Genomic DNA, 27,905 nt, shown 5'->3' with positions numbered 1-27,905 from the left:
TAAATTAAACACTTCACAATTAGAGGAAAAACTTAAGTAATGGTAAACGAGGAATGTTGACTTGTAAATTCTATATTTTGGAGTACAATACAGGATATTAGTATGGAGTGATTGGAAAGCTTTTGAGGACTTTAGAACCCTACCACGCTCTGTAGTAAGCAATGTAGAGTAACCCAGGAACAGAAGAGAGGGTGACCGGTACTGTACTCCAAGATATGGGAATTTGCCGGCAAATCAAAATTCCTCTTATCGGAATCGTAAAGTACACAGACTCTGGGGCATCACCAAGCAATGAATAAGAAGGGTGGGCAAGTACTAGGGAAACCGAAACCATGTTAACAGGCCAAATGAGGATCAACAGCCCAACCTGCAAATGAAAGAACCTTGCATCAACAAAACTGGATGTCCACCTAACAGAAGACCAGGTTGTAACCTTACAAAGCAGTTCCAAATGACCAGAGACATCCAACAACCTCATGAAATAGATACTTTTAAGTGTAGGAGACTTTTGTCCTATACAGTGTAAGCTGCAGCAATGAGTTGCCTTTGTTGAGTGATAGAGGACTTGGAAGCAGGACGCCTCTTGTGAGGCCCTGAGGGAATGATGAATAGGGAGTCTTGTGTTTCTGATAAAAAGGAGGATAGACTGATAATGGGGGTAGAAGAAAATTTGGGTTCTCTTGAGATTAAAACAAGAACTGAAAAATCATATACAAAAACAAAAAAGTTTTAGGTTTCAAAAGGACAAATTTGCTGAAATAGGGAAATTTCTAAAAAATTAATTAAAAGGTTGGAGTAAAACGTCAGGAGTAAGCAATCATTGGCACTGTTAATGTCTACCATCCTGAAGGTAACTACTGTAGATTATATATCAGGTAAATTATTAAGAGTAAATGGGAGAGAAAAAAATGATTCACTCAAGAGTTAAGTAGGATAGTAAAGGAAAAAAGAAAATCAGCAAATGGGAGATACAAGGAAAAACAGGAGAAGTTGACTGAGAATAGTTGAATTATGCCAGAAAGCTTGTTTAAAAAGGTGTCAAATGGACATGCTTAATTCACGGGACAAAAATGTCGATAAAACAAAATAAAAAAACATTGATTCCCCATTTGTTAAATTCAGCAAAAAGTTCAATCCCCTTAAATTGGAAAATAAAAGAATCCCTTTCACCCAAAGAGTGGCTATCACGGGTAGAAAAAACGAGAAAGCAAGAATATTTAAGAATGTGGGGAGAAGAGGAATATGAGAATAGGATAGAGATATGGGAGATATGGCAAAATTTTAAAGAAACAATGGAGTATTTAAAGATTCAAGGAAAGGGGGAGGAGGGGGGGGGGAGGGAGGGAAGAAAGATTGGGTGGTTATTGGATAAAGAGTTCTTTTTCTTAAAAAGGAAAAATGGATTTTTGTAAAATCTTAACGTAAAATCCTTTTCTCTTAGCTCATTGACAGACGTAGTCCTCGGTGATACAGCACCTTCGGGTTATGTTGCCTCCACAGGAGTAGGACTAGACAGGAAATGAAAAATGCTCTGGCCACACCCCAGGGGCAGTCCCCGAGGGTATATCCTCTCTCTCTCCGCCACAGCAAATCAGTTATGTCACAAAAGCAGTGCTTAGAGAATTTAACCCAACCCAACTCAAAAACAGAGGGGCGGGTACTACGTCTGTCAATGAGCTAAGAGAAAAGGATTTTACGGTAAGATTTTACAAAAATCCATTTTTCTCTATCGCTCATTGACAGACGTAGTCCTCGGTGATACAGCACCTTTGGGAAGTCCCAGAGCAGTATCACAAATGAGGGGTGGGAAAATGGAAATCAAATCCAAATCTAGAAGGCCCAACCGGTGCCAACTAGAAGTTTACAATGCTCATCCTTAATGATGAGACTCAACAAAAAAAATTTTCAAACAGAAAAAAACCCTCGAGGTAGACCACCGGTCTCCTCAAATTGCGGCCTGCAAAACCTTGCGGCCAAATGAGGCATCCGCCGATGCCATCACATCAATTTTATAACATTTTGTAAAGGTATGTACCGACGACCAGGTGGCCGCCTTACATACCTGGACCACTGACGCCTGATGGCGATAGGCCCAGGAAGTACGGAGCGCTCGAGTGAAGTGCGCCCTAACAGGGAACGGAGGATTCCGACCCTTAATAGAATAAGCCTGTACCACCGTCTGACTGATCCATGTAGATATGGTCGCGGCAGACACAGGCAACCCCCTTCAAGGGCTATCCGTGATCACAAAAAGTGAGTCCGTCTTACGAAAACCACTTTAGGAAGGAAGGAATGGATTCGGAAGAAAAACCACCTTATCCCTATGAACCACCAGATCTGGGGAACGACAGGATAATGCGGCCAGTTCTGACACCCTGCGTACAGAAGTAATGGCCATCAAGAAGGCCACCTTCTGGGAATGTAAGCAAGGGAATCTCCCTAATATCTTCAAGAGAAGTTTCTGAAGAACCGACCACACTAAATTAAGATACCAGGCGGTAAGGGTGCGCGCACTGGCGGAGCCAGATGTCGCACCCCCTGGATGAAATTCCGCACCAAGGAATGATTAGCCAAAGGTTTCTTGAAAGAAGATTGCTAACGCCGAAAACCTGACCCTTGATCGTGCTCAAGGATAGTTTCTGCTCAACCCCTTGTTGCAGACAGACCAAAATTCGGGTCACCGAATAGGTATGTGGGGGAAATCCAATAGATTCACACCATGCAATATAAGACTTCCATGTGCTGGAAGTGGCTTTCCATGCTTTAACTGGAGGTAGGAGTAACTGAAGCTGACACTCCCTTGTCCTTCAGTACCTGGGTCTCAATGGCCAGGCCATTAAGCCAGCGACTGTAAAGCAAGATGGAAGATAGGTCCCTGAGACCGCAAATCCTCCCTGAGAGGAAGTCTCCAAGGAGCGTCCGCGACTAGCCTCGCCAAGTCGGCGTACCAGGCTCGACGAGGTCAATCCGGAATTTCCAAAATAACTGGAATTCCCTCCACCTCTATCCTGCGAAGAAGTTCCCGCAGCAACTTGAGAGGATGGAAGGCATGCCGTAGCTGATACTGCCCCCACGGGGCGATCAGCGTTTCTGCTGCGTCCGCTAGAGGATCGTGGCGCGAGCTACAAACCTCCGCACCTTCCTGTTAGGCCAAGGTGCCAACAGATCCACATCCGGGATGTCCCAATGAAGGGACTGCTAGGGAAAAACCTCTGGATGAAGAGGCCATATGCGATTGGATCCGAATCGGGCTGCTCTAGAGCTGCTCGATCCAGTAAATCAGACAAAATCTGATCGCTCTCGGTTCCGATACCCTTATTGGTAATCTGGATACTATCGGAAGAAATGACTTCCCCTGGTTGAGCATCGGAGACTTCCTGGTCCGCTCGCTCAACCGGATCCGATTGTCCAGGGAATCGGAATTCTGATTCCATTAAAAAAGAATCTCCTTCAGGAGAATTCGGGTAGGAGACTGGGTATACGGTACTGCCTCTAAGAAGGCCACCATCAGTCCCAGCCAATTGACGGACAGCAACATCCGAATCGTTGACTGAACCTTCTGGAGTTTCCCAGCAAGGAGAAACTCTCTTGCCCAGGATGTATCCAACCTTAGGCCCAGATAGTTCAGTCTCCTGGTGGGAACCAGGGATGATCTTTGGGAAAGCGAAAAAACGCTGATGTCCTGCGATGATGGGGATATAAAGATAGGCATCCTATATGTCTATGGACGCCAGGAAATCTCTTTGATGCAGGGAGGCCACCACTGTACGGATGGACTCTATTTCTTCCCAAGTCCAGATTTGGACGCACCTTGCCCTCTTTCCTGGGCATTGTGAATAGGTTCGAATAGAACCCCTGAAACCGTTCAATGTTAGAAGGGAAGAATCGCACCGGTGGAAGTGATCGAAACTCGATCCTGTGTCCTCCAGAAACCGGTGAAGACATCCCCCCCCACCCCAGAGATGGGTAGGGGCGCATCAGGCTATATTCTTCAGGCTTGGCTGAGCCGGACTCTTTGTTTACCCGACCAGCGCCCTTTGAAACCCCTCTAAAGGGGCTTTGGAGGGTTTCGCCTTATCGCCCGCCCTCGCGGAACGAACAACTCTATATGAGCAGAAAAGGAAGGTCCTCGTTAGTTACGAGGTCTTTTTATCCTAACAGTCTGTGGCAAGACAGCAGGTGGTACCGTCTATCCTATAAAGAGGAATTCCTCAAACGGATAGCACCTAGCCATGCGTTTGGAAATAACAGGAGTTCGTTTCAAAACGACCCCATTTGGGTAAAGGAAAATCCTTCGCCCTTTTGGTAGGCTAACAAGTACCAAAAAGGAATCTCAGTCTCAGCTACCTCTGCCGGTGTAACCTCAAGACTAAAGGTTTCCCGGACGGACACAACTAGTGCATCCACCACTCTTGTGCTATGGCGGAGGCAGAAACGTGCTCCTCACTGCTGAGGAGATATTACCTGAGACAACAGCCCCCTAAGAGGGACCTGCAACTGCATTGACCAGCTCCGAATCCGTATCTGAAGTATCTGATAAACAATAGGGGTAGGCGGGGGTCGCTACTTGACCCCCGTCCCTGACAGGCCACCTCCACCCGGGATACCAAAGACTCCAAAACTGCCGATAATGCATTAAAAACAAGTGGGGTACTGGAGGGTCCTGCGGCCACCTTGAGGGGATCAGGTGGGGATACCTATGCGGCAGGGTCAATGATTATACAAGACACTTGCCAGCGACAAAAAATGACAAAGTAAAAAACTTTTTTTTTTTTTTGTGTCCCCCAGTCGCAACAGCGCCCCTCAGTGTTACCTGCCTTTTTGGACCCCACAGAGAGAGAGACAGACCCCAAGGCTCATCCCTGATGCACAGAAGTTTTCATCAGCTTGCTCAGTGCTTGTCTTGTTACAGACAGGAAGTCTTTGGCCCTATTTCCGGGGTAAAAGGTGGCTCCGCCCCTTAACACGCCTGCCGGCTCCTCCCCCTGGCTCCATGAGGTGTTTGAGTCACCTCAAACATGGCCGCCCCCATGCTGGAGACACGAGGCTACACCAAAATGGCGGCCTTGTGCGATCTACCAGACAATGGCGGCGGCCTGCACAGAATAGCGGCATGTCTGCAGAAGGATCTCGGCCTCACGACCCTTCACCCTCATGGTGGTCAGCGTGGTCGGAGGTACCGGACCCTGGCGGGCCGTATGCGGTCCGTGGCCGTCGGGAGGCATCTGCTTAGCTGGAGGAATGATCTGGAATGCAGTATACATGTATAGACATCGCCCTGTGGCTACTGACAGGTAGGATACCTTATACTATCACAGTAAAGTTCTAGTACTGCCACTGACTACAATCATTTTCACATTTTTACAATTAGATTGTCAGCTCCCAAACCAAGCCTCATGGCTTCTTGTACACAAAAATCACACTCAATTAGGGGGATCTGTGCCATGTTATAGGATAGAGGGGAACTCATCCTTACCATTACAGAGAGGGGCCCGCGTTCACCACAAGACCCGTCAGGGGGAAAAGGGGGAACATACTACTCACCATACCGGAACCAGGCGGGCGCCAACTCCTGACAGTACCCCTCTCCACCGAGGTAGGAGGGCTGTCGACCAATACGGGCGCCGTGACTCATGGTCTTTGGCGTTTCAGCGAGACGTTTAACTCGCAGGGTCAGTCCCCGTCCAGTGGGACTATGTCGCGGCCGACCCAGCGCGGAGCTATGGCCTGCACGCGCTCGTAGGCTGAACTGGGGTGACCACTGGATCTCAACATCCCGCCCGTCGCCCAGTTCAGCTTTCTTGCTTGAAGATCTCACAGGAACACTGGAGAAAAAAAGCGGTCTTAAAAAATTATTTTCTAAGAAAAAAATCCTGCCAGGACCGAAGATCCCAGCAAGGTATCTAGGTCCTTACTCCTGACTAGACAGAAAAAAACTGATTTGCTGTGGCGGAGAGAGAGAGGATATACCCTCGGGGACTGCCCCTGGGGTGTTACCAGAGCATTTTTCATTTCCTGTCTAGTCCTACTCCTGTGGAGGCAACATAACCCGAAGGTGCTGTATCACCGAGGACTACGTCTGTCAATGAGCGATAGAGAAATATGTATTACATTTTGTATGCAGAAAACTTTCAATAAAGAAATATATTAAAAAAAAAAAAAAAAAAGTAAAAAGGGGCTGAATAATTTTGCACGCCCAATTTTTCAGTTTATTTGTTAAAGTTTGAAATATCCAATAAATTTCATTCCACTTCCTGATTGTGTCCTACTTGTTGATTCTTCACAAAAAATTACAGTTTTATATCTTTATGTTTGAAGCCTGAAATGTGGCAAAAGGTCGCAAAGTTCAAGGGGGCCGAATACTTTCGCAAGGCACTGTATAGTTTTAAAATAAGTATTATTTTGTCCTGTATATGCAATCCGATATATATTATCACAGCCTGTTTTAAAGTCTACATACGCCCAAAATCACAAAGAGAAAAATCAGTACAAGGTACATAACTTGAAGTCAGCAGAATGTGTCCCTAGTGCCAATTCCTCTTCGGTTTATAAAAATCTGTCAAGTCTACACTGCAGTGTGCTGTATCCATGCAGCTACTGCACCCCAATTTACATGAATGGGACTAAAGTGCACGTGAATGCATTGAACACCTGCGCATCTTGTGCATGTAAACATAGCCATTACACAGGTATATGCATTGATACGCCCCGTGTGAAGGAGGCTGAACAGAAGAGAAATCGGCACAAAAGACAAGTCCTACCGACTAAGTTAGGACCCTTCTGCGGATTTTACTTTTTGTGATTTTGTCTGCAATTAGGCTAAAAACGGTCTGAAGTTTACAAAAGAAGCATGGCCATAACAAAGACAACCAGTGGTATTTTAACGGTGATCACTTACTTTAGCATTCGCTGTATCAAAAATGGTCTCTACAAGCAAAACGTCCACACCACCGTCCAGGAGACCTCTAGCCTGATCTGCATAGGCATCCACAAGTTCATCAAAAGCTAGAAAAAAAAAAAAAAAAAAAAGGAGGATTTTCATTTTACCAATCAAAATCTAAAATCATCTTGAATCTGAACTGAAATCTATTTTTTTAAATCAGATATTTAAGGATTTTTTCTAACTCAACAGACTGTGTATACAGAAGACAGTACACTATCCTAAAGCCAGCATATATGGTGCAAGGGAGAATAACCCTTTACTATTCAACATAAACAGGTTAAAGTAAATGTAAAAAAATGCTGCATTATGTAAAACTATTAGCTTAGGTTTTTTTTTGTTTACATTTTAGAACGGGGTGCCTAGAGATTGTGCAGAATTTTAAAGGGTGCAGCAACTGAAAAAAGGTTGAGAAACACTGGTCTAAGGTAAGCATAAGGGGACCATCCTTGCTTTACTTCTTCCTCTCCCTAGATCTATGGTGTCACTGGATTGGAGGTGAAATCTAACCGACGGAATCATGATAAGCAGCACTTACAGGCGGACCCTCGTATTTAAAATTAGGATTTTTATTACAGCTTACTTGTAAAATCCTTTTCTTGGAGTACATCATGGGACATAGAGCTCGTAATAATTACTATTTGGGTTATACGCTACCTTCAGGTGAATGGACACTGGCAACCAATAGACAGGAAGTTCCTCCTATATAACCCCTCCCATACAGGAAGAACATCAGTTTTTAAAGCAGGCAATGAAGATCCCAGAAAAGAGGGGAGGGAGCTCTGTGTCCCGTGATGTACTCTAAGAAAAGGATTTTGCAGGTAAGCTGTAATAAAAATCCTAATATTTTTATCGTACATCACGGGACAGAGTACATGGGTACATGGGTAAAGTAAAGCTGCAACCTTAGAACCAGATAGGAACAAATGTGATAAAGTGAAAAAGCAGGTGCGCTAAACTTATAAATGCTTTGTTCAAAATAACAGAGAATGATACTGACAACAAATAAATCAATCATTCTCTAGTGCCATAAATCATGTGTGATGATCACAAACAGATCAGGTGATATGTCACCCGTGTAAGTATACAACTAAAACAATGGTGGACAAATGGGTTAAATAACTAGTGCATAAATCATATACACAACATAAGCAAATAAATAAATGCAATATATAATAGATAATAATGGTGTTAAAGTGAAAAGTCCAAATAGTCTGTGAAATCACAAAAACACACTGTGGCTCCACGTGAAAAAATTCACAGCAACTGGATGTGCAAATATCCCTTCACCGCTAGTGGACTGGCTCCCTTACCGGAGTGAAGGAAGTGCTAAGGCGTGTGTATGTACAAATCCAGGGTATACAAGGTGCTCAGGTGGAGGGAGGAAATCATGTGGAAATCTTCTCTCCTCTCAAGGAGGGAAATAGAGAAGCCTCTTAACAGAAAATAAAAATGTAAGAGCTGTTGGTAAACTTCCACTGTTAATAGATATCCTCTTTTTCTCCTGATATGCGGCTGGATAGGACCCCTCTGGTTATTGGGTAGTACGATGCCCCGCGATAAACCATGTAAAAGATGGAACGGACCAATGTACAGTATCCTCAGATTAAGTTTAATAAAATAAGTAGGAACACTTACAATGGTCGTCTTGAATGAATGATCCCTCGGTCTGTATATGCTTCAGTCAAGACGACCATTGTAAGTGTTCCTACTTATTTTATTAAACTTAATCTGAGGATACTGCACTATTAGCCCGTATCCGTAGGGATATTTACACATCCAGTTGCTGTGAATTTTTTCACATGGAGCCACAGTGAATGTGTTTTTGTGATTTCACTATTTGGACTTTTCACTTTAACACCATTATTATCTATTATATATTGCATTTATTTATTTGCTTATGTTGTGTATATGATTTATGCACTGGTTATTTAACCAATTTGTCCACCATTGTTTTAGTTATATACTTACACGGGTGACATATAACCTGATCTGTTTGTGATCATCACACATGTCCTAAAGCAATGCCCTTGAGGGGAGGGGACACAGATCCCCAAATTTGCCCCCGAGCAAAGAAAAAACTAGGACCAAAACAGCTGCTTGCAGTACGCTACTACCTTCACGGGCTCTAACGTCCACTTGGTAAAATCTTGTGAACGTATGTACTGAAGACCAGGTAGCAGCTTTGCAGATCTGGGCCAAGATACTTGATGGTGCACTGCCCATGAAGCACTTACCCTTCTGGTAGAGTGGGCCTTTAAGTTACAAGGCGGAACCTTACCTTTCAAACCATAAGCTTGAGAAATGACCTGCCGAATCCACCCAGAAATAGTGGAAGAAGTTGCCGCTTGGCCTTTCTTAGGCCCATCCGGCAGAATAAAGAAAGCATCAGTATTACGAATCTGTGCTGACCTGGTTAAATAGACTTTAACCGCACTAACAACGTTAAGCGAATGTAAACACCTTTCCTCAGTAGACTGAGAATTAGGAAAAAGAAGGAAGGCAGAACAATGTCCCGATTCAAGTGAAAACCAGAAACTACCTTACGGAGAACAGGATGAGGAGGAATAAACTACCTATCCTGATACAGATTTAGAAAAAAGGTTCTTTACATGAAAGAGCCGCTATCTCAGATACCCTTCTAACTGAGGGAATAGCGACCAAAAAAGACCAGCTTACTCAATAAGCGTAGCAAGATTATATGCCTGATGCGCTCGAAGGGCTGCTTCTGCAGGACCGTGAGAACCAGATTCAAGTCCCAAGGACATAGGGGTGGATTGACTGGCAGAACCATGAGAATCACATCTTGCAAAAAAGTTCCGAACCAAGCGTGCGTAGCCAACGGGTTCTGGAAAAAAATTGATAAGGCAGAGACTTGTCCTTTAATGATTCCTGATGCCAATTTCAATCCACCCCTAACTGATGAAAAGCAAGAATTCTTCCTCCAATAACATACATTCTAGGATGCCATTTCTTGGATTCACACCAAGATATATAGGCTTTCCAAACTAATAGATTTTCCTAAAAACAGGTTTCCTGGCCATCGACCAATGTGGCCAGAGCCGAAGCAGAGACCCCCCCCCCCCCCCGGTCTCTAAAAATTCTGCTTTAACAGCCAAACCATCAAATTCAAATGACCATAAAGCAGTGGAATATAGGACCTCGAGATAGTAGATCTGAACGACGTGGTAGCAACCATGGTTCCCCACTAACTTTATGACTTCTGCAAACCCAGACCTTCTGGGCCAAGGTGGGGGCACCTGGATCACCAATTTCCCCTCCACCTGTATCCTGTTCAACAGCCGAGGTAGAAGCTGAACTGGAGGAAATGCATAAACCAGGTTGAACCGTGACCAAAGGGGTCACCAGAGCATCCATTCGGACCGCAATCGGATCCCTGGACCTGGAAACAAAGTTGTGCACCTTGTTGTTGAACCTGGATGCCAATAGATCTACATCAGGAGCACCCCAACGTAGAAAGATCAGCCGAAACACTTCGGGTGTAGTGACCACTCCCCTGGACACAGCTGCTGGCGACTTAGAAAGTCCACCTGACAATTGTCCACCCCTGGAATGAATAATTCTTATAGACATGGCACATACCTCTCTGCCCCTGATAGGATATGGTTCACTTTCTTCTGAACAGACTGGCTTCCGGTGCCGCCCTGGTGGAAGATATAAGCCACCAGGACTGAGTTGGACTGAATCCTAACAGGACATCCCTGTAACCTGGTTGTCCAATAATTCAGTGCCAAATGGGCAGCTCGGTTTTCCAGAATATTGATGGGTAAAAATCTTTTCTGCTCAAGACCACGTTCCCTTGGCAACAGACCCTCCAGGATAGCACCCCAGCCCAGCAGGCTGGCGTCTGTGGTTGCCACTTTCCAGGCTACTGGCAGAAAAAAATTTCCCTTGAACGAATTGGTGGGAACCAGCCACCAGATCAGATCCTGGCTTACCTTTGGGGAAGAAACAACGGGCAATACAAAGCTTGAACCTACTTGTTTCCAAGCTGAAAGAATACTGTTCTGAAACAGTCTTGAGTGGAACATAAGGAATCGCCTCGGAGGCCATTTTGCCCAGTAACTTCATACACAGCAGGATGGAGGGAAACTTCTTCCCTCTTACGAACCAGACTATCTTCATTAGAGCTAGAACCTTCTTCGATGGCAAGAAACTTTGCCTGAGTGATGTCGAGGCCTAAACCTAGATATTGTAGGACCTGAACAGGCCCTAGGCCTTCTCTGTTGATAATCCAACCCAGACTCTCCAAGTACTGGGTTGTAAGGAACACAAATTGTCAGACCTGAGCTTGAATGATTCTTGAGCAGTAGGTCATCCAGGTATCCTACTACAGAGATGCCTTGGGCCCTTAAAGAAGCCAACACTGGCGCCAGAACCTTTGCGAACACACAAGGAGCTGTAGCAAGGCTGAAAAACAGGGCCAAAAACTGGAAATGGCACTGCGAAATGCAGAACCTTTGATGAGGCCTAAAGATTGGCAAGAGTTGGTATGCATCTGTTATCTATAAAGGCCATAAAATTTCCTCTTCCTAGAGGCTGCCACCGAGCGGATAGATTCCATGGGAAAAAAAAACCATATGGTCAGAAATTAATTCTGAGCCTTGAGATCCAGAATGGGTCTCACCTTGCCCTATCATGGCCTTTGAAAACATCATCTATGACGAAACGTCGTAAGGACACGGCGTACTGACGTCATCTGATCGCGACTTGGGAGTGCGGACGAGCGGTGACCGTCCGGCCGGTGGCCTACATTTTCATGCTCCACATTCCCTCCGATACTGTAAGTTTTATTCCTTTGGTTTTAAATAAAGCAAGCGGTTTTACACTATGGAAGCCTTTCTTTTTATTTGGTGGTGATCTCCTTGGTCCGGTTGGAGTTACTCAGACAGGATTCCACTGCAGTTCCCCTTGAGGTCCATCATTTCTACAGGCGATTTGACTACTCCCTGAGGGTAAGAGGCAAATCTCTCCGGTGAAGGCTGGCATGTCATCTTGCTTGTTTCCTTTGGTTTCAGTTATTTGGCTCAATCTCACTATTATCTGGTAAGAGGCGAGCCCCTTTGGTGGAGGTTTCTCACACACAAGATACCTATATAGGATTTTCTATTCACTTTGGCGTTCTACTTCCCTTTCTTTTGGTAAGAGGCGACACCTGCTGATTGAGGATTATATTGCACTTATTTGATTTGCACCCACTTTCACCTAATCTGGTAAGGGGTACCTACAGGTGTCTCCAATTTAGATATTATTCATGTTCCTGATTTAATTGAGTTTTGGTTGAGATTCACACACTCACTTTTAGTTTTCACTTGGTGCATAAGATCTATTTGTGTTGGGTTTTACGCTATTGCGATTTATTTTCTATCCAACACTGCTGAATCAACACGAGAATACTGGTTCCGGTCTGCTATCAAGGGGACGTGATTAATCTAGAGAACCTGCCTTTTGGTTTACCATATCTGGTAAGCGCATTTCCATAGGGAGCCTGTTTGACACTGCGATCCTAATTATTTATGGACTTTATGGACTTCATTTTCCATTATTCAAATTAGCGCGACTTATTATACAGATTCTTCTTGGGGTGTGGTCACACTTGAAGTCGCTGCTGTTGTTTTGTTTATTTCCACTAGCGCGGTTAATATTTACTTATCTTATTTTGCCCTATCATGTGTTTATGGAAGCAAGCATGCGTTTATGCAAGCCAAAGTTTTGCAAGCAAGCAGATATGTGCTCATGAAAGCAAGTAAATCTTCCGCTGACTGGAACCTCAACAATCACACCCTGAATCCATAGGTATTCTAAGACCTGGAACAAGAGCCTCCTTTTTTCTGGGCAGGTAGGAATACTTGAGTCCAGAAACTGAAAGATTTTCAAGGGTTTACTCCCTATCATGTAGCCCTGAGGTACAGCGGACAAGACCCATCAGTCTTGAACAATTCCTTCTCATGTTTTTGAAAACTGTAAAAAAACTTCCCCCCCCACTCGAGGAGCGAGTGGGGGGCGCCCTTTCATAAGGCGGACTTAGAACGTTTTATCAGGCTTTTGGACCATGGGCTTGTCTTACCCTTGGGGTATCCTGAAAGCTGATGGCTGAGGCCGTCAAAACTGCTTTGAAGATGCTGCGCTCTCACACTTTGAGCCTTAAAAAGCAGGAACCTTAAAAAGCGGGAATTTATTCCTTCTCTAAACAGGCAATAATGCACCCCCCCCCCTCTCCCCCGAGATCTTTTGGATATGTTTTTATCCAGATCACCAAAAAGCTGTTCTCCATGAAAGGAGAAAAACTGTCAGCAATTCTTTACAAAGCATTTCTGACGATCAATTTTTCAGCCACAGGGCTCTGCACATATGAACAGAGAGGAGGGCTAGCCACCTGCGATACTTGTTGGATAGAATCCTTAAGTGCATCAAATGGAAAGCAAAGCTCCTGAGGATGCGTTGGACGCGAAACGGCCGTAGAGCTTGTTGTTATCTCAAACACTTAAGGTCCCAGCCATCACTTTTCCTTTTAGTGGTGGCTTTATATGCGAGTTCATTTTTACCGTTCTTTGTTTTATATCATATCATATGTACACTGCATTTTGTACCAGTAATACACAATATATATTTTTTATTAAATTGATTTTATTTCATACTGCACCACGAGCCTCTTCCATTTTTTTGCAAATTTAACCCTTGCATGATGTGCCGAGTTATCACCGCACTGGAGGTTACCTAAGAGGCCAGAGGTTGCTGACTATACTGATGTCCTGGATATCCTGAGACTGGTCGCACAATACTCGTTTGCTGTCCTATAACTTAGACAGCATTTGGCTCTGGTGAGTTCGCACTTCATTTATTTTTGGTGTTGGAGATTACCATTTTCCTTCTCATCGTTTGATTCTACTGGTTCACTGGATCACACCCAATGAATGTTGTCACATCACTTATATGAACTTTTGTCATGAGGAACGTCATATTATTTATACCATTTGAGAACATTTCTTTAATTGTTTAAACATTTTTAGCGCTGCAATTTTCTTTGTTAGTAATTATTGCCAGCTCTGTGTCTCATGATGTACGATAAAGTTTATTTCTCAAGGGCAATTATTCTGACTGACTACCAATGCAACTAAGGAGGGGCTGGTCAGAATATTAGAAAACCATTTGAGGACTACTTTCCAAAGTGCCGAAATTGGCATTATATTATAGGATGCAATGGAAGATCATAAAGCATTTGTAACCCAAAAAAAATAAAAAAAGGTTCTGTTCCCTTAAAGCAAGTTATACAGCACAGTGTTTGTGCTATGTCATTTGGCCCTTTGTATTATATAAAAAAAAAAAAAAAAAACCTGGCTGCTCCTGCCTGGTTCTGCCCTCCCCCCTGTAAACTAACCACAGTTTATCATGGCTGCTGAGCCCTGACACCATGGTCAGTTTACCCGCCTCTGTCATCCACAGCCCTCCTCTGTCCTCCTCTCCCCCTCCCTCCCTGTCAGTCAGCTCTGATCTGCTCCCCGCCCTTCCTTCCTGCTGCTTTTATTACTGAGTGTTCATGCTACAATCTCCTCTGTTATATTAAATGATGTGCCCCGATGTATTTTTTTTTAATAAGCCACTATATAAAAAAAACTTATTTGATAGTGCTGCTCAGCGTTCACTTGACCGGTGGCCTCTCATCACCCTCCCGCCTAGACGACATCAGTGGGGGGATATAGGTATGAGGTATATAGCAGTTTAATAAAAATAAAAACTTACATTTGGACATATCGTTTACTATAACATAGGAGATTGTAGCATGAACACTCGGTGACTGAACAGCCACTTTAAGTTCAACAAGTTGTGTGTCAAAATATACAACTTTCAATGACTAAGGAACGAGAGAGGAAGACCTGTGTTAAATCTGGTAAACGTTTCTTTGATCTCCCATCCAATTTTTTGTTTTATCATTACCAACTCTGACATGCTGTCAAAACACAATTTAGTTCCTTAACTAGTGCAAAAAGGTAAATCAGCGCAATTAAATATAAAGGGATATAGTGTTGAGACCCAATATTTTGGGACAAATAATGAAAATACAGCAGCTATATAAAACCTCCCTCACTGACGGGAGAAAAGAACTGTAGACAAATATATATACAGCGCTATATAAAATCAAATAAAGTGACAATGTGCATAATACAAATCAATAACTCTCAATCAAGGTGCTTATTTTAATCCACGGTTATATTTATGTCTTAGTGGACTTTCATGCACTTTACTTTAAATGCACTTTATGGACATTATATATTGCACCTAAGAGGAATATATATTGCACTTTAAGAGAGTCATTGATTTGTATTATGCACATTGTCACTTTATTTGATTTTATATAGCGCTGTATATATATTTGTCTATAGTTCCTTAACTAACCCAACTCTCTTGAAAAATCAACAAATTAAACCAAAATTAACACTCTGCACTAACTGCAAATTTCAAAACTAGATATCTAGCAGACCATTGTAACTGTTTTTTACCAGCCCTTCAGTTTATGGATTGGTCAGAATTTGACGAAACGTATAAGAGCTCAGTGATCACCTTTAACCACTTAAAGAGGAAGTAAACCCTCCACTGCAACTTGTACCTATAGGTAAGCCTATATTAAGGCTTACCTATAGGTACTGTAAATATCTCCTAAACATGCACCGTTTAGGAGATATTTACCCTACATGCAGCCAGTGACGTCACTGGCGCATGCGCGCTGAAGGAACGGCCGCTAGGATGGGGAAGACTTGCATGCAGCACCGGTAGAGCCCGCTTTCGACTTACCATTCCAGGGTCTCTTGGAGCCTCCCGCAAAGTTACAGGTGGATCTCAAACCCTTTTTCTGCGATCCAGACAATCAAAAGGCCAGCTTGTGAGCCGAGAAAAAAGGACCACGTTTACGACGAGGTTCCTTACCCCTAGCAATCTGCGTAAGTAATGTCTTACCTCCCGTAAAGCCCTTAATGATCTCTTCCATAGAGGCACCAAACAGTCACCTACAAAAGGTAGATCAGTGAACACCTTTTTAGAAGCCTGGTCGGTCGACCAGTACTTCAACCAAATCATACAGTGAATAATCACCGCCATCACAGATCCCCTGCTGGCCAAGGGGGCTGCATCCAAAGATGCATCACAAATGTACTGTAACCCCTGGATCAACTGATCCTCCAGCTCAGGAGGTTTGACCCCCTTTCCAGATCCTGGCATAAATTTTTTGCCCATTCCGTTAGAGTCTGGGATATCAAGGTGATAAACACCGGCCTCAACATTGAACCTGCCACAGTGAAAAGGCGTACCAGAGCCTCAGCTCTCTTGTACACAGGATCCTTAAACGATGGAGAATCCTCCACCAGCAAAAACTTGGCCTTATTTAACCTGGAAACCGGAGAGGCTACCAACCCTGGAACCGTAAGTCTCTTCAGGAGAGTCTCCTCAAAAGAATATCTCCTAGCGAAACGCTTAGGATATTTCAATCATGCGTTTCAGGGAACCCCACTGACTAATGACAATCTTGTCAAAATAGGCAGGAAAGGGGAACACCTTTGTCACCTTGAAAGATTTGCGGGGGCCAAACTGCATTGTCGTCCCTGACTCAGCATTGGCTGAGTCCTCCAACTTTAAGTTTTCCCACAGACACAAAATTAAGGCCTCCACCAGCACCTTTTTAATGCGCGGCTGCTGCAGAGGAGGATTAGTCCCCATTGTTAGAGTACTCGGCGTGGGTGGACGCAGACCCAGTGGGCTAACGTTAGTCCACGGAAGCCAAATTCACCTCAGACTGTGAGGAGACCGAGGATACAGGTGAAGGTGGGGGGGGGGCGCTTCTTGTTAGGCCGCCTTTGCAGAACCATATCTACCTTATGGACAAGTGACTGCAGGGCCGCTGTTCATGGCCGCCAGGGCAGACAGACCTAGAGGGGCCAGCAGTTTCAAGGAGTGGGTCAGGTGATGCACACTCCAGAGGCTCCATGATTAATCTCAGCCATGCACAAAAAGAAAAAGTTTTTTTTTCCTTTAAAGAACCCCCCCTGCTGGAGAACCACAAGAGTCAGCGCCCCCACGGCACTGTATAGCAGAGAAAGGATCGTATACCCACTAGACCTCACCACTCCAGAGCTGGAGAGTGCCAAACAGCCTACCACACTGCCAGCAAAGAGGAAGCGGAAGCGCCGACACTGACACTAATTCTTCCATTGATTTTTGTATGGTCTTTTCTTCCAATAAGGAGTCCTTCCAGAGTTTACTACTCCAGCTAAACAACTCAGCAGGGATATGCAGCAAAAGGATAAAGAAACCTCAAAACCAGGAGAACCCCCAATATGTAGACGAACGGATGACAACATTCTACATACCAATTTGAAAAACAAGTCGCTTTTCAACCCCTCAGGGATAAATGACAACCACAGCAAAGTATTCAAAAAAATTAGTGACGCAAGATCTATATAACCTTAAGCTCAAGAAAATATGAGACTCAAAAGAGATAAAAGGAGGAATAAAAAAACTGGAAGAAAGGAAGAATATTGTCATTAGGCCGGCGGACAAGGGAGGTTCAATAGTTATACAGTCGAAAGAACCGTACAATGAAATAAGACCATTATCTGACTCATGTACCTGCATGAAATTATCAAATCCCACACGATCATATAAAAAAGAACAAGTGAAACTCATTGTAGGAGGTAAAACAAAAGAACTTCTGAATGAAAAGGAGGCGAAATACCTTCGTACCCAACACATGTCGGATTCTGATCTTGTATACATTGCCTAAAACACAAAGAGAACATCAATCCACCAGGGAGACCCATCGTTAAAGGCATAAATTCAGTTGGGTCAAGATTAGGGGAATATATAGATTGGTTTTTACAACCTGTGGTTCAAAAAACTAAAAATTGTACTTGAAAGATACGAAGCACCCAATACAACACCTGAACGATATAGAAATCAATTCTGAGGTCATACAACTGGCCACAGCAGATGTGGCCAGTTTATATACTATCATAGACCACCAGGAAGCCATATCTGCCACCAAATGGGTCCTTAGAGAAATGAGTAATCTCCAATGTCGACAAAGAAAATGCTTAGCCAAATGCCTTAAGTACCGTTTGGAGCACAATTACTTTTGGTACAACTGATTATTACAAACCACTACAAGGCTTAGCGATGGGAGCCAAATATGCCCCAAGTGTGGCAAATCTTTTTATGGCACGATGGGAGGAGACAGCCATTTTTGGAAACCAACCCCAAATGATCTTCTACAAGAGATTCATTGAGGATATCATCATGATATGGGCCGGTGATAAGGAAAGTTTGATAAACTTCGGAGATTCACTAACTCGCAATGAGAAGATCAGGTTTCTAGATCTTGCGATTTGACGAGAACAGAATTGACTTAAAACTAAGACCTTCTTCAAACCTGTCGACAGAAACAGCAACCTCCCAATAAACAGCTGTGAACATATGCCTTCGCTGATCAACATTGGCCAAAGGCCAACTGATGAGGATAAGGCGGAACTGTACAAATAAAAAAGGACTATGAAGATCAAGCTGAAATGTTAGGAACTATGTTTACAGAAAAGGGTTACAAAAGCACCTTTATAAAACAAAAGATTGAGGAGGTGGGCAATATGGAAAGACAACCTCCTAAAAAAATACTAGTTCAAATAATAGAAATGAGTCAGCCTACCAAAACCCCTCCCTAATTTTTGATTTTAAACGTCCACAATAAGAAACTTGAAGCCATAACAACAAGCCCAAGAAAAACCCATTCAGTTTCTTTGACGGAAAGGGCTTTTTTCCATGCAAAAATTGTTTTGCCTGCAAACATAAGAGTTTAAATAAAAAGAAAAAAGATGAATTCAGGACTACAAGCTTTGGGAAAGCCTACAAAAGCAAATATTTTATATCGTGCAGAACAGAGGGAGCAGTAAACATCTTGGAATGTTCAAGCAATCTCCAATATGTAGGCAGAACAAAGAGGCCCCTCTGAAAGCGCTTACATGAGCATGTGCAGAATATACGAAAGGGTTATCTGAAACAGTGTTTCAAAACATTTTGCTGAGGTACACCCAAAAAGACCCCTCATCACTACAACTCCGGGGTGTTGAAAAATACAAAAATCGCACTGGAGGGGGGGGGGGGGGGGGTGGAGTAATAAAAATTATAACCTTAAGCCAAACGGAATCCCATTGGATTTTTGAAATGCAGTCACTTACACCCCAAGGATTAAACATCGAGTTTGATTTAAACTGCTTTATATCTGATTATTAATCACTCACATTTATTATCCATCCTTTTACACCTTTGCTCTGATTAGTCTATTCTATTTTTATTTTTTACTTTTCAATTCTTTTAGTCATCTTGTGATATATGTTGCCTTTATCTACAAGCACTTTTTATTATGTCATGGCCCATACTTTGTCTAAGTATTGGATGAGCCCCAAAATTTGGAATGTCCTTTATCATAGTTAGTCAGGTTGAAAAAAGACAAGTCCATCCGGTTCAAAAAAAAAAAAAAAAAAAAACAGTATTGAAAACCCAACCATACAATCCCATATACACAATCCTATACCCGCTGTTGATCCAGAGGAAGGCGAAAATAAATCCCAGCAAAGCATGATCCAATTTGCTACAGCAGGGGAAAAAAATTCCTTCCTGATCCCCCAAGAGGCAATCGGATATTCCCTGGATCAACTTTACCTAAAAAAAAAATAATAATTTTAGTACCCATTTATATTATGTACACCTAGGAAAGAATCCAGGCCTTTTTTAAAGCAATCTAGTGAGTTAGCCAGAACCACCTCTGGAGGGAATCCATTCCACATTTTCACAGCTCTTACGGTGAAGAAACCTTTCCATATTTGGAGACGAAATCTGTTTTCCTCTAGACGTAAAGAGTGCCCCTTGTCCTCTGTGTTGACCTTAAAGTGAACAACTCAACACCAAGTTCACTATATGGACCCCTTATGTATTTATACATGTTGATCATATCCCCCTTTACTCTCCTCTTCTCAAGAGAATAAATTCAGTTCCTCTAATCTTTTCTCAAAAGGGCGCTCCTCCATGCCTCTTATCAGTTTGGTTGCCCTTCTCTGCACTTTCTCCAGTTCCCCGATATCCTTTTTAAGAACTGGTGCCTAAAACTGAACTGCATATTCCAGATGAGGTCTTACTAATGATTTGTACAGGGGCAAAATTATATCTCTCTCTCTGGAGTCCACGCCTCTGTTAAATGGAAAAACAAATTAAATTGATTGTTTAATCTTAAGTTCCGGAGTCTGCAGGAAGCTGGGCTGGTAACTGGCTGAGGGGGCGGAGTTTTCTGATTCCCCTTTACTTCCTGACTCACGACTACCGGCCTCTCGTTGCCAAGAGACGTCTTTATAATGAGCGGGAGTGTTCTCTCTCTCCTTACCCCACTGAGGAAGCCACACCCATTGACGTAACGCGTACGGAGGGAGGAGTCTTACGTCACCCACGGCGCCCTGATGTTTGTAACACATGTCTGCTTATCTGTCTGCAATATGGCACTGTGACAGTGCCTTTCTTGTGAGTGCGATGTTTTTATTATCACTTCAATAAATGTCCTTACTAAACGTAGAGCATTAGATCGTTTTTCCATTTGTTTTTCTGGATTACCATATGTGAGTCTTTGAGACCCTTTGAAATCCTGGATATCTTGATCTTCTGGCTGTCTCCATTACTGTTGCCTAGTGTTGTGACCCCTAGTGGTTTTATATAGGAGGTGAGAGGCTGTATTATCTGTGGTGGAGGAATCACATTTGCAGTGGTGGTTTATCAATTTTCCCTTCTCACATTGGAAATCAGTTTTTAAGGACTTTATGAACTTCGCTCATTTATGTGCATTTTAATACATTTTAATGTATATGTTTTAATGTTTTAATGATTTTATGCACTATTTATGTCTTAGCGCTGCACCTTATCTTTTTTCATTCAATAGAAATCGGAAACCAACTTAGGAAGAAAAGACTGATTTAGGTCGAAGTACTATTTAAATCTCTGTGGACCACCAGAGAAGGAGAGAGGCAGGACAGCGCCGTCAATTCAGACACAGCAGGCAGAGGTAATAACCACTAAAAAGGCTACCTTCTGTTACAGTGCAAGCAGAGAAATCTCCCCGAGTACCAAGTTAAGATCCCACAGAGGTAACGGGGACTGTACGGAGGAGCCACATGTTACAACTCCCTGGATAAAATCAAAGAATGCGTAGCTAAAGGGCGTTGAAAAAAACACTGGCAAAGCCGACACCTGGCCTTTATTAGTACCCAAGGCCAACCACTGCTCAACACCCCCCCCCCCCCTTTGGAGGAAAGCCAATATCCAAGCCACTGAAAAGGAGCATAGATGCACCTTAATCGAGTCACACCATGAGATGTACGATTTCCACGTATGATGATAAATCTTTCTGGGAGGCAGATTTTCTACCCTTCAACACTGTAGGAATCACTGAGTCAGAAAGACCCCTATCCTTCAACACCTTGCTTTTAACAGCCAAGCTGTTAAAGCCAGCGACCATAAAGCAGGACGGAACTTCCCTGAGAGGAAGTCTCCAAGGGGCATCGGCGACCAACCTTACCAGATCTGAGTACTTAGACTGGCAAGGCCAATCTGGGGACACCAGAATGACCAGAATCCCTTCCATCTCTATTCTGCGCAGAAGCCTTGGCAGAAGTTTCAGCTGAGAAAACTTATAGATCAGCTGATACTGACCCCAAGGAGCCACCAGTGCGCCTGTGGCGACAGCCAGAGGATTCCAAGACCTGGCTACAAACCTCTGTACCTTCTCGTTGAGCTGAGAAACTAACAGGTCTATATTGGGTGTCCCCCACTGGACACACAACAGGTGAAAACAGGGACCATTCCCCCTGATCCAACACCTAACGACTCACCGCCAGCCAGCCAACCAGTTCTCCACTCCGGGTATATGCACGGCGGATGAGGGCTGGAACAAAATTTTCTTCCCATATTAAGATCTGCCACATGGAGGGCCCCCCAGGACACTCTTGGTGCCCCCTTGATTGACGTAAACCACGGACGTGACATTGTCTGACTGAACCCGAACCAGACAACCCTGCAGAAGATTTGTCCAGTGTCTCAAGCAAAGCTTTATCGCTCTGAGTTCCAGAAAATTAATCGGAAGTCTGGACTCTTTCAGAGTCCAGGTCCCCTGGACATACAGCTTTCAAAGTACTGGGGGGCAGAGGGGAAACCAAAGGGTAACACCACAAATTGATAACGTTCCTCTCCTACAGCGAAGTGAAGAAAACGCTGGTGTCCAGCGTAAATAGGGCTGCGGATATGCGCCCTCCATCGATGGAGGCCAAAAAGTCCCCTTGGTTTAGGAACGCCACTACCATGGGAATGGACTCCATTCTAGACCTCTGTACCCACACAAAGTGATTCAGAGCCTTTTGAGGTCCAGAATTGGAGGCCCTTTCCCCTTCGTTCCTGGGAACAGTAAACCGGTTTTAATAAAACCCTTGAAAAATTTCCCGAGAGGGAGCCGGCACAAACACCCTTTGCTACAGCAGATCTTGTACCACCTCTAATAGATCCCTCAACAGATCTGAAGATAGACATAGATTGGATGGGAAGAATCTGTCCGACGGTTGGGACCTGAGTTTCATCTTGTAACCCGATCGGAGCAGCTCGTGTGTCCACTTGTCCTGAATCAAGGAGGCCCCTGGTTCAGGACAGAAAACGAAGATGTCCCCCCCCCCCACCCCCCCAATCCAGATAAGGGTGAGGGCGTCCCTCCATGCAGAGAGAGATTTGTCCGCAGATCTGGAGGGGCCTGTTTTCGGCTTACCTGACCACGTCTTTTTGGAACCCCCAAGATATCCTAAATGGCTTAGGTCCTTTCTTCTGCTAGCCGAAAACACGAAGGGGCCGCCTGTGTGCGCAAAATAAGGGCCCTGTCTATTACGCAGTGACTTGCCCTTAGCGGACAGAGGAAGAAGAGTGAAAAAAAATTGGTGAAAAACCAAAAGGAACTGCGCACATGAATAAACCTACTAACTGTATAATGGTGCTGTGACAGCCACTCAAGTGTTAGTGAACAATTAGAAATAAATTAAATAATTGATTAAATGGAATTGCTTCCACACTGTGAGCTGCAAACAAACAGCATAAATGCAGTGACAAAAGAAAATAGTGAATATATTGCGCTCAGCACATTGGTGTTCTCAATAAAGTGTACTTGTGCAAATAAATATAAAATCATAAAGTGCTTAATAACAAAAAAGTCCAGTGGTTCGCAGCAACAATTTTTTGATAGAAGCATAGACTTGATAGGATTGCAAAGCCTCCACCTCCACACTTTCACCCAGTGCTCTTACAAGGTACTTCTTAACAGAAATATATGACCCCTTAATTATAGGGGGTCACACAGACATAATCCAAAAATTAAACCGATCCTCCGCTTCAAATTCCCTCACCAGCAGGGATATGCATTCAGACCAGATAAAGGATCCCAATACAGGACATGTAGAAAGGCAACAAGAAAGCTCTCATAGTGCAGTAAGTCAATACAGTCGAGCATTTATTGAAAAGTAATGCACTTACCTGATGACGTCAGCACGGATTGAGAGTGTGAGACCGCAGACTTCCGGGTTGGTGGAACGCAGGCGTGGAGCAGCGTTCATACATCCAGCTACCGTGATTTATCCATGACTGTACAAAGCGATTTTACATTTGGATTGTAGTAAATGCATTACTTTTCAATAAATGCTCAACTGTATTGACTTACTGCACTATGACAGCTTTCTTGTTGCCTTCCTACATGTCCTGTATTGGGATCCTTTATCTGGTCTGAATGCATATCCCTGCTGGTGAGGGAATTTGAAACGGAGGATCGGTTTAATTTTTGGATCATTATGTCTGTGTGACCCCCTATAATTAAGGGGTCATATATTTCTGGTAAGAAGTACCTTGTAAGAGCGCTGGGTGAAAGTGTGGAGGTTTTGCAATCACTCCTATCAAGTCTATGCTTCTATCAAAAAATTGTTGCTGCTAACCACTGGACCTTTTTATTTTTATTAAGCACTTTATGATTTTATATTTATTTGCACAAATACACTTTGAGAACACCAATATTTTGAGTGCAATATATTCACTATTTTCTATAGAGGAAGAAGAGTACTCTTCCCACCTGTGAGTCCTTTGAGCAGTTCATCCAACAAAGACCCAAATATGCGGTTCCCCGTAAAGGGGAGATCTGATAGAGCCTTTTTAGAAGCCTAGTCCGGAGACCAGCTTTTAAGCCACACCATGCGTGGTTACCATTATTGCGTTTAGAATAACTCCACTGACTCGCGACAATTTTGTCACAGTAGGTGGGAAAAGGTAGTATCTTTGCCGCTTTTAGGGGATCTGCGGGCCCCGAGGGGACCGGCGCCCCCATGTTAAAGTTTTCTGCACCGATACAATCAGTGCATCCACCAGCGCCTTTGCATGCGCATGTGCAGTAAAAAAAAGGAATCATCCTCACCGCAGAGCACCCAAGTGCATTGACGCAGACCCAGAAGAGTCGCTGTATGCCAAGCTCATCCTGAGAACATCAAGTAGGGGAGGTCGCCGATCAGTCCCCCAAGGGGACGTCGGCAAAAGTTCCAAAAAAGGCTCCCTATTAGACCTAAAGGTCACCCACCATAAAAGGACATAGCCCCCCTATAAAGGGGAAGAGGGGTCCCTGTTGTGACGCAGATGCGCAGGCAGACACATTAATACCCCCACCTTGCACCCCAGTTCAAGGGGGGCGCCAGGTAGTTCACAGGTAGGGGGGGGTGGTCCGGAGGTTCAACCGCTGCTCTATCACTCCGGTCAGCAGCTCAAACAGCCTGGATAACAGCTCGGTCAGCCAGCCGCGAGTAAGCCGCAATGCCGTGGCCTGAATTTAGGGCCCGATCTGGACGAGAGTCGGCCGTCCGCTTGATCAGCAGCTCGGTTAGAAGCTCGGACAGCCCGGTCAGTCGCCCGGACAGCTTGGTCAGTTACACAATGGTAACAGGCGCTTAAGTCACATATTAGACCAGAGTCCATAGGAGTACAGAAGTCATTAGTGGCATAGGGGAAGAAAAAGTCGACCATATAGGGCAGCCATCCAGAAACCAAAAGCCAGGGGTTCCACAGGGCTAAAAACAAGGACAGATATAAAAAAGTCTACACTTAGAGACGCCTCTAACAAGTTTTATAAATCAAATTATACACTCACATCTGTAAGCATATATTTATGCCCATAAACAAGGTTCCAGTGTGGAGGAGTGAAGATCATCCGGTCCTAGGCATCCATCCTGCTGGAGCCGAGAGCCCCTCGCCGTGGCCGGCTTGTATGGCGGGATGAAAACCAGGAAGTAGGCTCGATGTATTTGCTGACAGCGAGGCTTGGTAGCTAGTCGAACGAGGATGATGTCATCTGCATGCGACGCGTTTCCGAGCTTGCGTGCTACATGGGGGAGGGGCAGCAGCGCTCCTTCACGGCAAATAGAGTAGCAAATGACAATGGTGTTCATTTAAATAATGGAATGGGAGGGGAGGGGGGGGGTTGCAGATGAACCAACAAAGGGGGATATGTCTATTCAATAATCTATGTAGATAGGCTGATACTCATATCAATTATATCAAAAGTCACAATATTATAGCTAGATTAAAATTCAGCTTTGCCATCTACTATAACAAAAGAGTTAGAAAAGGAATACACCAATATATATATATATATATATATATATATATATATATATATATAAAATATGTGTAGTAATATTCAATAATAAAAAGATGGGTATATGACACTAGCTATATTGGGTAGCTATATTGGGATGTACCAGCTAGCTACAGTTGTGTTCAAAATTATTCAACCCCCACTGAAATTGATTGTTTTGGCCAGTTTGACATTGATTTTGATCATTCAGTCATCCTGCTTACAATTAAATCAAAGAGGCACATGTAGGTCAGACAAATATAACATAATATTTATAATGAAATAACTACAAATGTCTTTTCTGGGCTCACATTATCAGTTTTATTCAACCCCCAAGTGACATTCAATCTTAGTACAACATCCTTTTACAGTTATAACAGCTTTTAAACGTGAAGCATAGCTTGACACAAGTGTCTTGCAGCGATCTACGGGTATCTTTGCCTATTCGTCATGGGCAAAATCCTCCAGTTCAGTCACATTCTTAGGCTTGTGCACTGCAACTGCTTTCTTTAAGTCCCACCAGAGGTTCTCAATCGGATTTAAGTCTGGTGACTGTGATGGCCACTCCAAAATGTTCCAGCCTTTAATCTGCAACCATGCTCTAGTGGACTTGGAGGTATGCTTGGGATCATTGTCCTGTTGAAAGGTCCAACGTCTCCCAAGCCTCAGGTTTGTGACGGACTGCATCACATTGTCATCCAATATCTCCTGGTACTGAAGAGAATTCATGGTACCTTGCACACGCTGAAGCTACCCTGTACCTGCATAAGCAAAACAGCCCCAAAGCATTAATGAAAAGTTATTATGGAAAGATCCACGCTTAGGATAGAGCAGGGTAGTAGGATAAGGGCACTAAAAAAGGTCAATCGGCTGCAGCCCACTTCGGAATATAATTCCAAAGGATTATACACTGAATATGCAAAAAAGGAGGGAAGTGTTTGGCGCTGCCAATATGTGTAATAAATAAAGTGGTTCTTAAATTATTATATTATTATTATACCTGGTGTATTGTTTTTGTTGTAAAAGTGCAGTAGTATAACGTGATATCACATAAAATTCATAATCATATAAAACAGCATTAATTGAGTATAAGATGCTATAACATGTATAAAACAATATAAAATGAATAAAACTTGGTGCCTCTCAAGTGCAGGTAAGAAAAGTGATATTGTGATACGTGCAGTATGAGTGGTAAGCACCACCCAAATTTAAAAGGAGAAAGAAAATGTGCCCACAATAATTAAAGTATACAAATGTATATAAAGTGAGTCAGAATAAATATAGTGTAGAAAGTCGCTATACCGTGAAGCAAGAAAAAATATGTTATGAAAAATGATAAATCATCCAGGAGTATATTCAATATAATAAATGTAACAAAAGATATTGGAACCCGGCTGCGTGAATACAGTGAACAGTGCCAGGAAGTGATCAACAAAAAGTATCAGCCTTGAAAGGTCCCAAAAAACAAAAAAGTGATCAAAAAATATATATAGTGTACCAATAAAAAAGTGATGAAAAAATTACAAATTCGAAGTGTATATAAATATATATGCCTTAAAAGGAGTATATTGCCAATAAAAATATAAATATAAGTCCTCAAAGCCAAATATAGTAAAAACAGTCCAAAGTGGTAGTAATAAGTGCCATAAAATTCTGGTGCCGCGGGGTGGATAGTAGTGGTGTAAATTGGTCAGGTGCTCCCCTCTGCCGTGGGTCCGGTGCTCCCCTTTCTAGTAAATACCAAGCTTACCAGAAAGATATCCCCACACAGGGGTAGAATGCAGGTCGATACTTTTGGGGATCGCTCCCAAGGAAGGGGGGTCCGGTCGCCTGGTTCGCTTAACACCTGGTCCACTTTGCTCAATCCCGTCACCCGTGTCCAGAATGGGTAATATATGTGTTATGGATGTCCCAACCTTATTGCTCCATAGTGGCCATCCCAGGACACATGCAAAGAAAATGCCTCTAATAGTGAAGTAACGTTTTAACAATCTTTATTCTATCCAAGTAAAAACAGGTACTCACATAAATAGCAGCAGAAATATGCAATCATATGCTATAGGAGCCGCAAGGTCCTCTTTAGCGGTGTAGCGATGAGCGGCGTTTGCTCCACCGATCGGATCTGCGTCCCAAGCCAGTACAATGAACAAAAAGCGGAAGTGATGCGGTGTGCACTCTACATGTTTCGTCGTGCTGACGTCATCGGGAGTTTTTTCCAAAGCATTA

The 27,905-nt window shown here is 43.5% G+C and overlaps 1 protein-coding gene across 1 annotated transcript in view; it reads right to left on the bottom strand.

Moving 5' to 3' along the window:
* Positions 1 to 27,905, bottom strand: part of MTR (5-methyltetrahydrofolate-homocysteine methyltransferase) — a 1,642,758-nt gene that overhangs the window by 1,499,380 nt on the left and 115,473 nt on the right. Inside the window, exon 6 of the mRNA XM_082249226.1 lies at positions 6,899 to 7,005. Within this exon, the coding sequence (XP_082105352.1) occupies positions 6,899 to 7,005 (107 nt within the window). The remainder of the gene's footprint in view (positions 1 to 6,898; positions 7,006 to 27,905) is intronic.

This window comes from Pelophylax lessonae, assembly GCF_965119305.1.
Source record: "Pelophylax lessonae genome assembly, chromosome: 3".
Classification (NCBI taxonomy): domain Eukaryota; kingdom Metazoa; phylum Chordata; class Amphibia; order Anura; family Ranidae; genus Pelophylax; species Pelophylax lessonae.
This window is presented reverse-complemented; position numbering and strand designations above follow the sequence as displayed.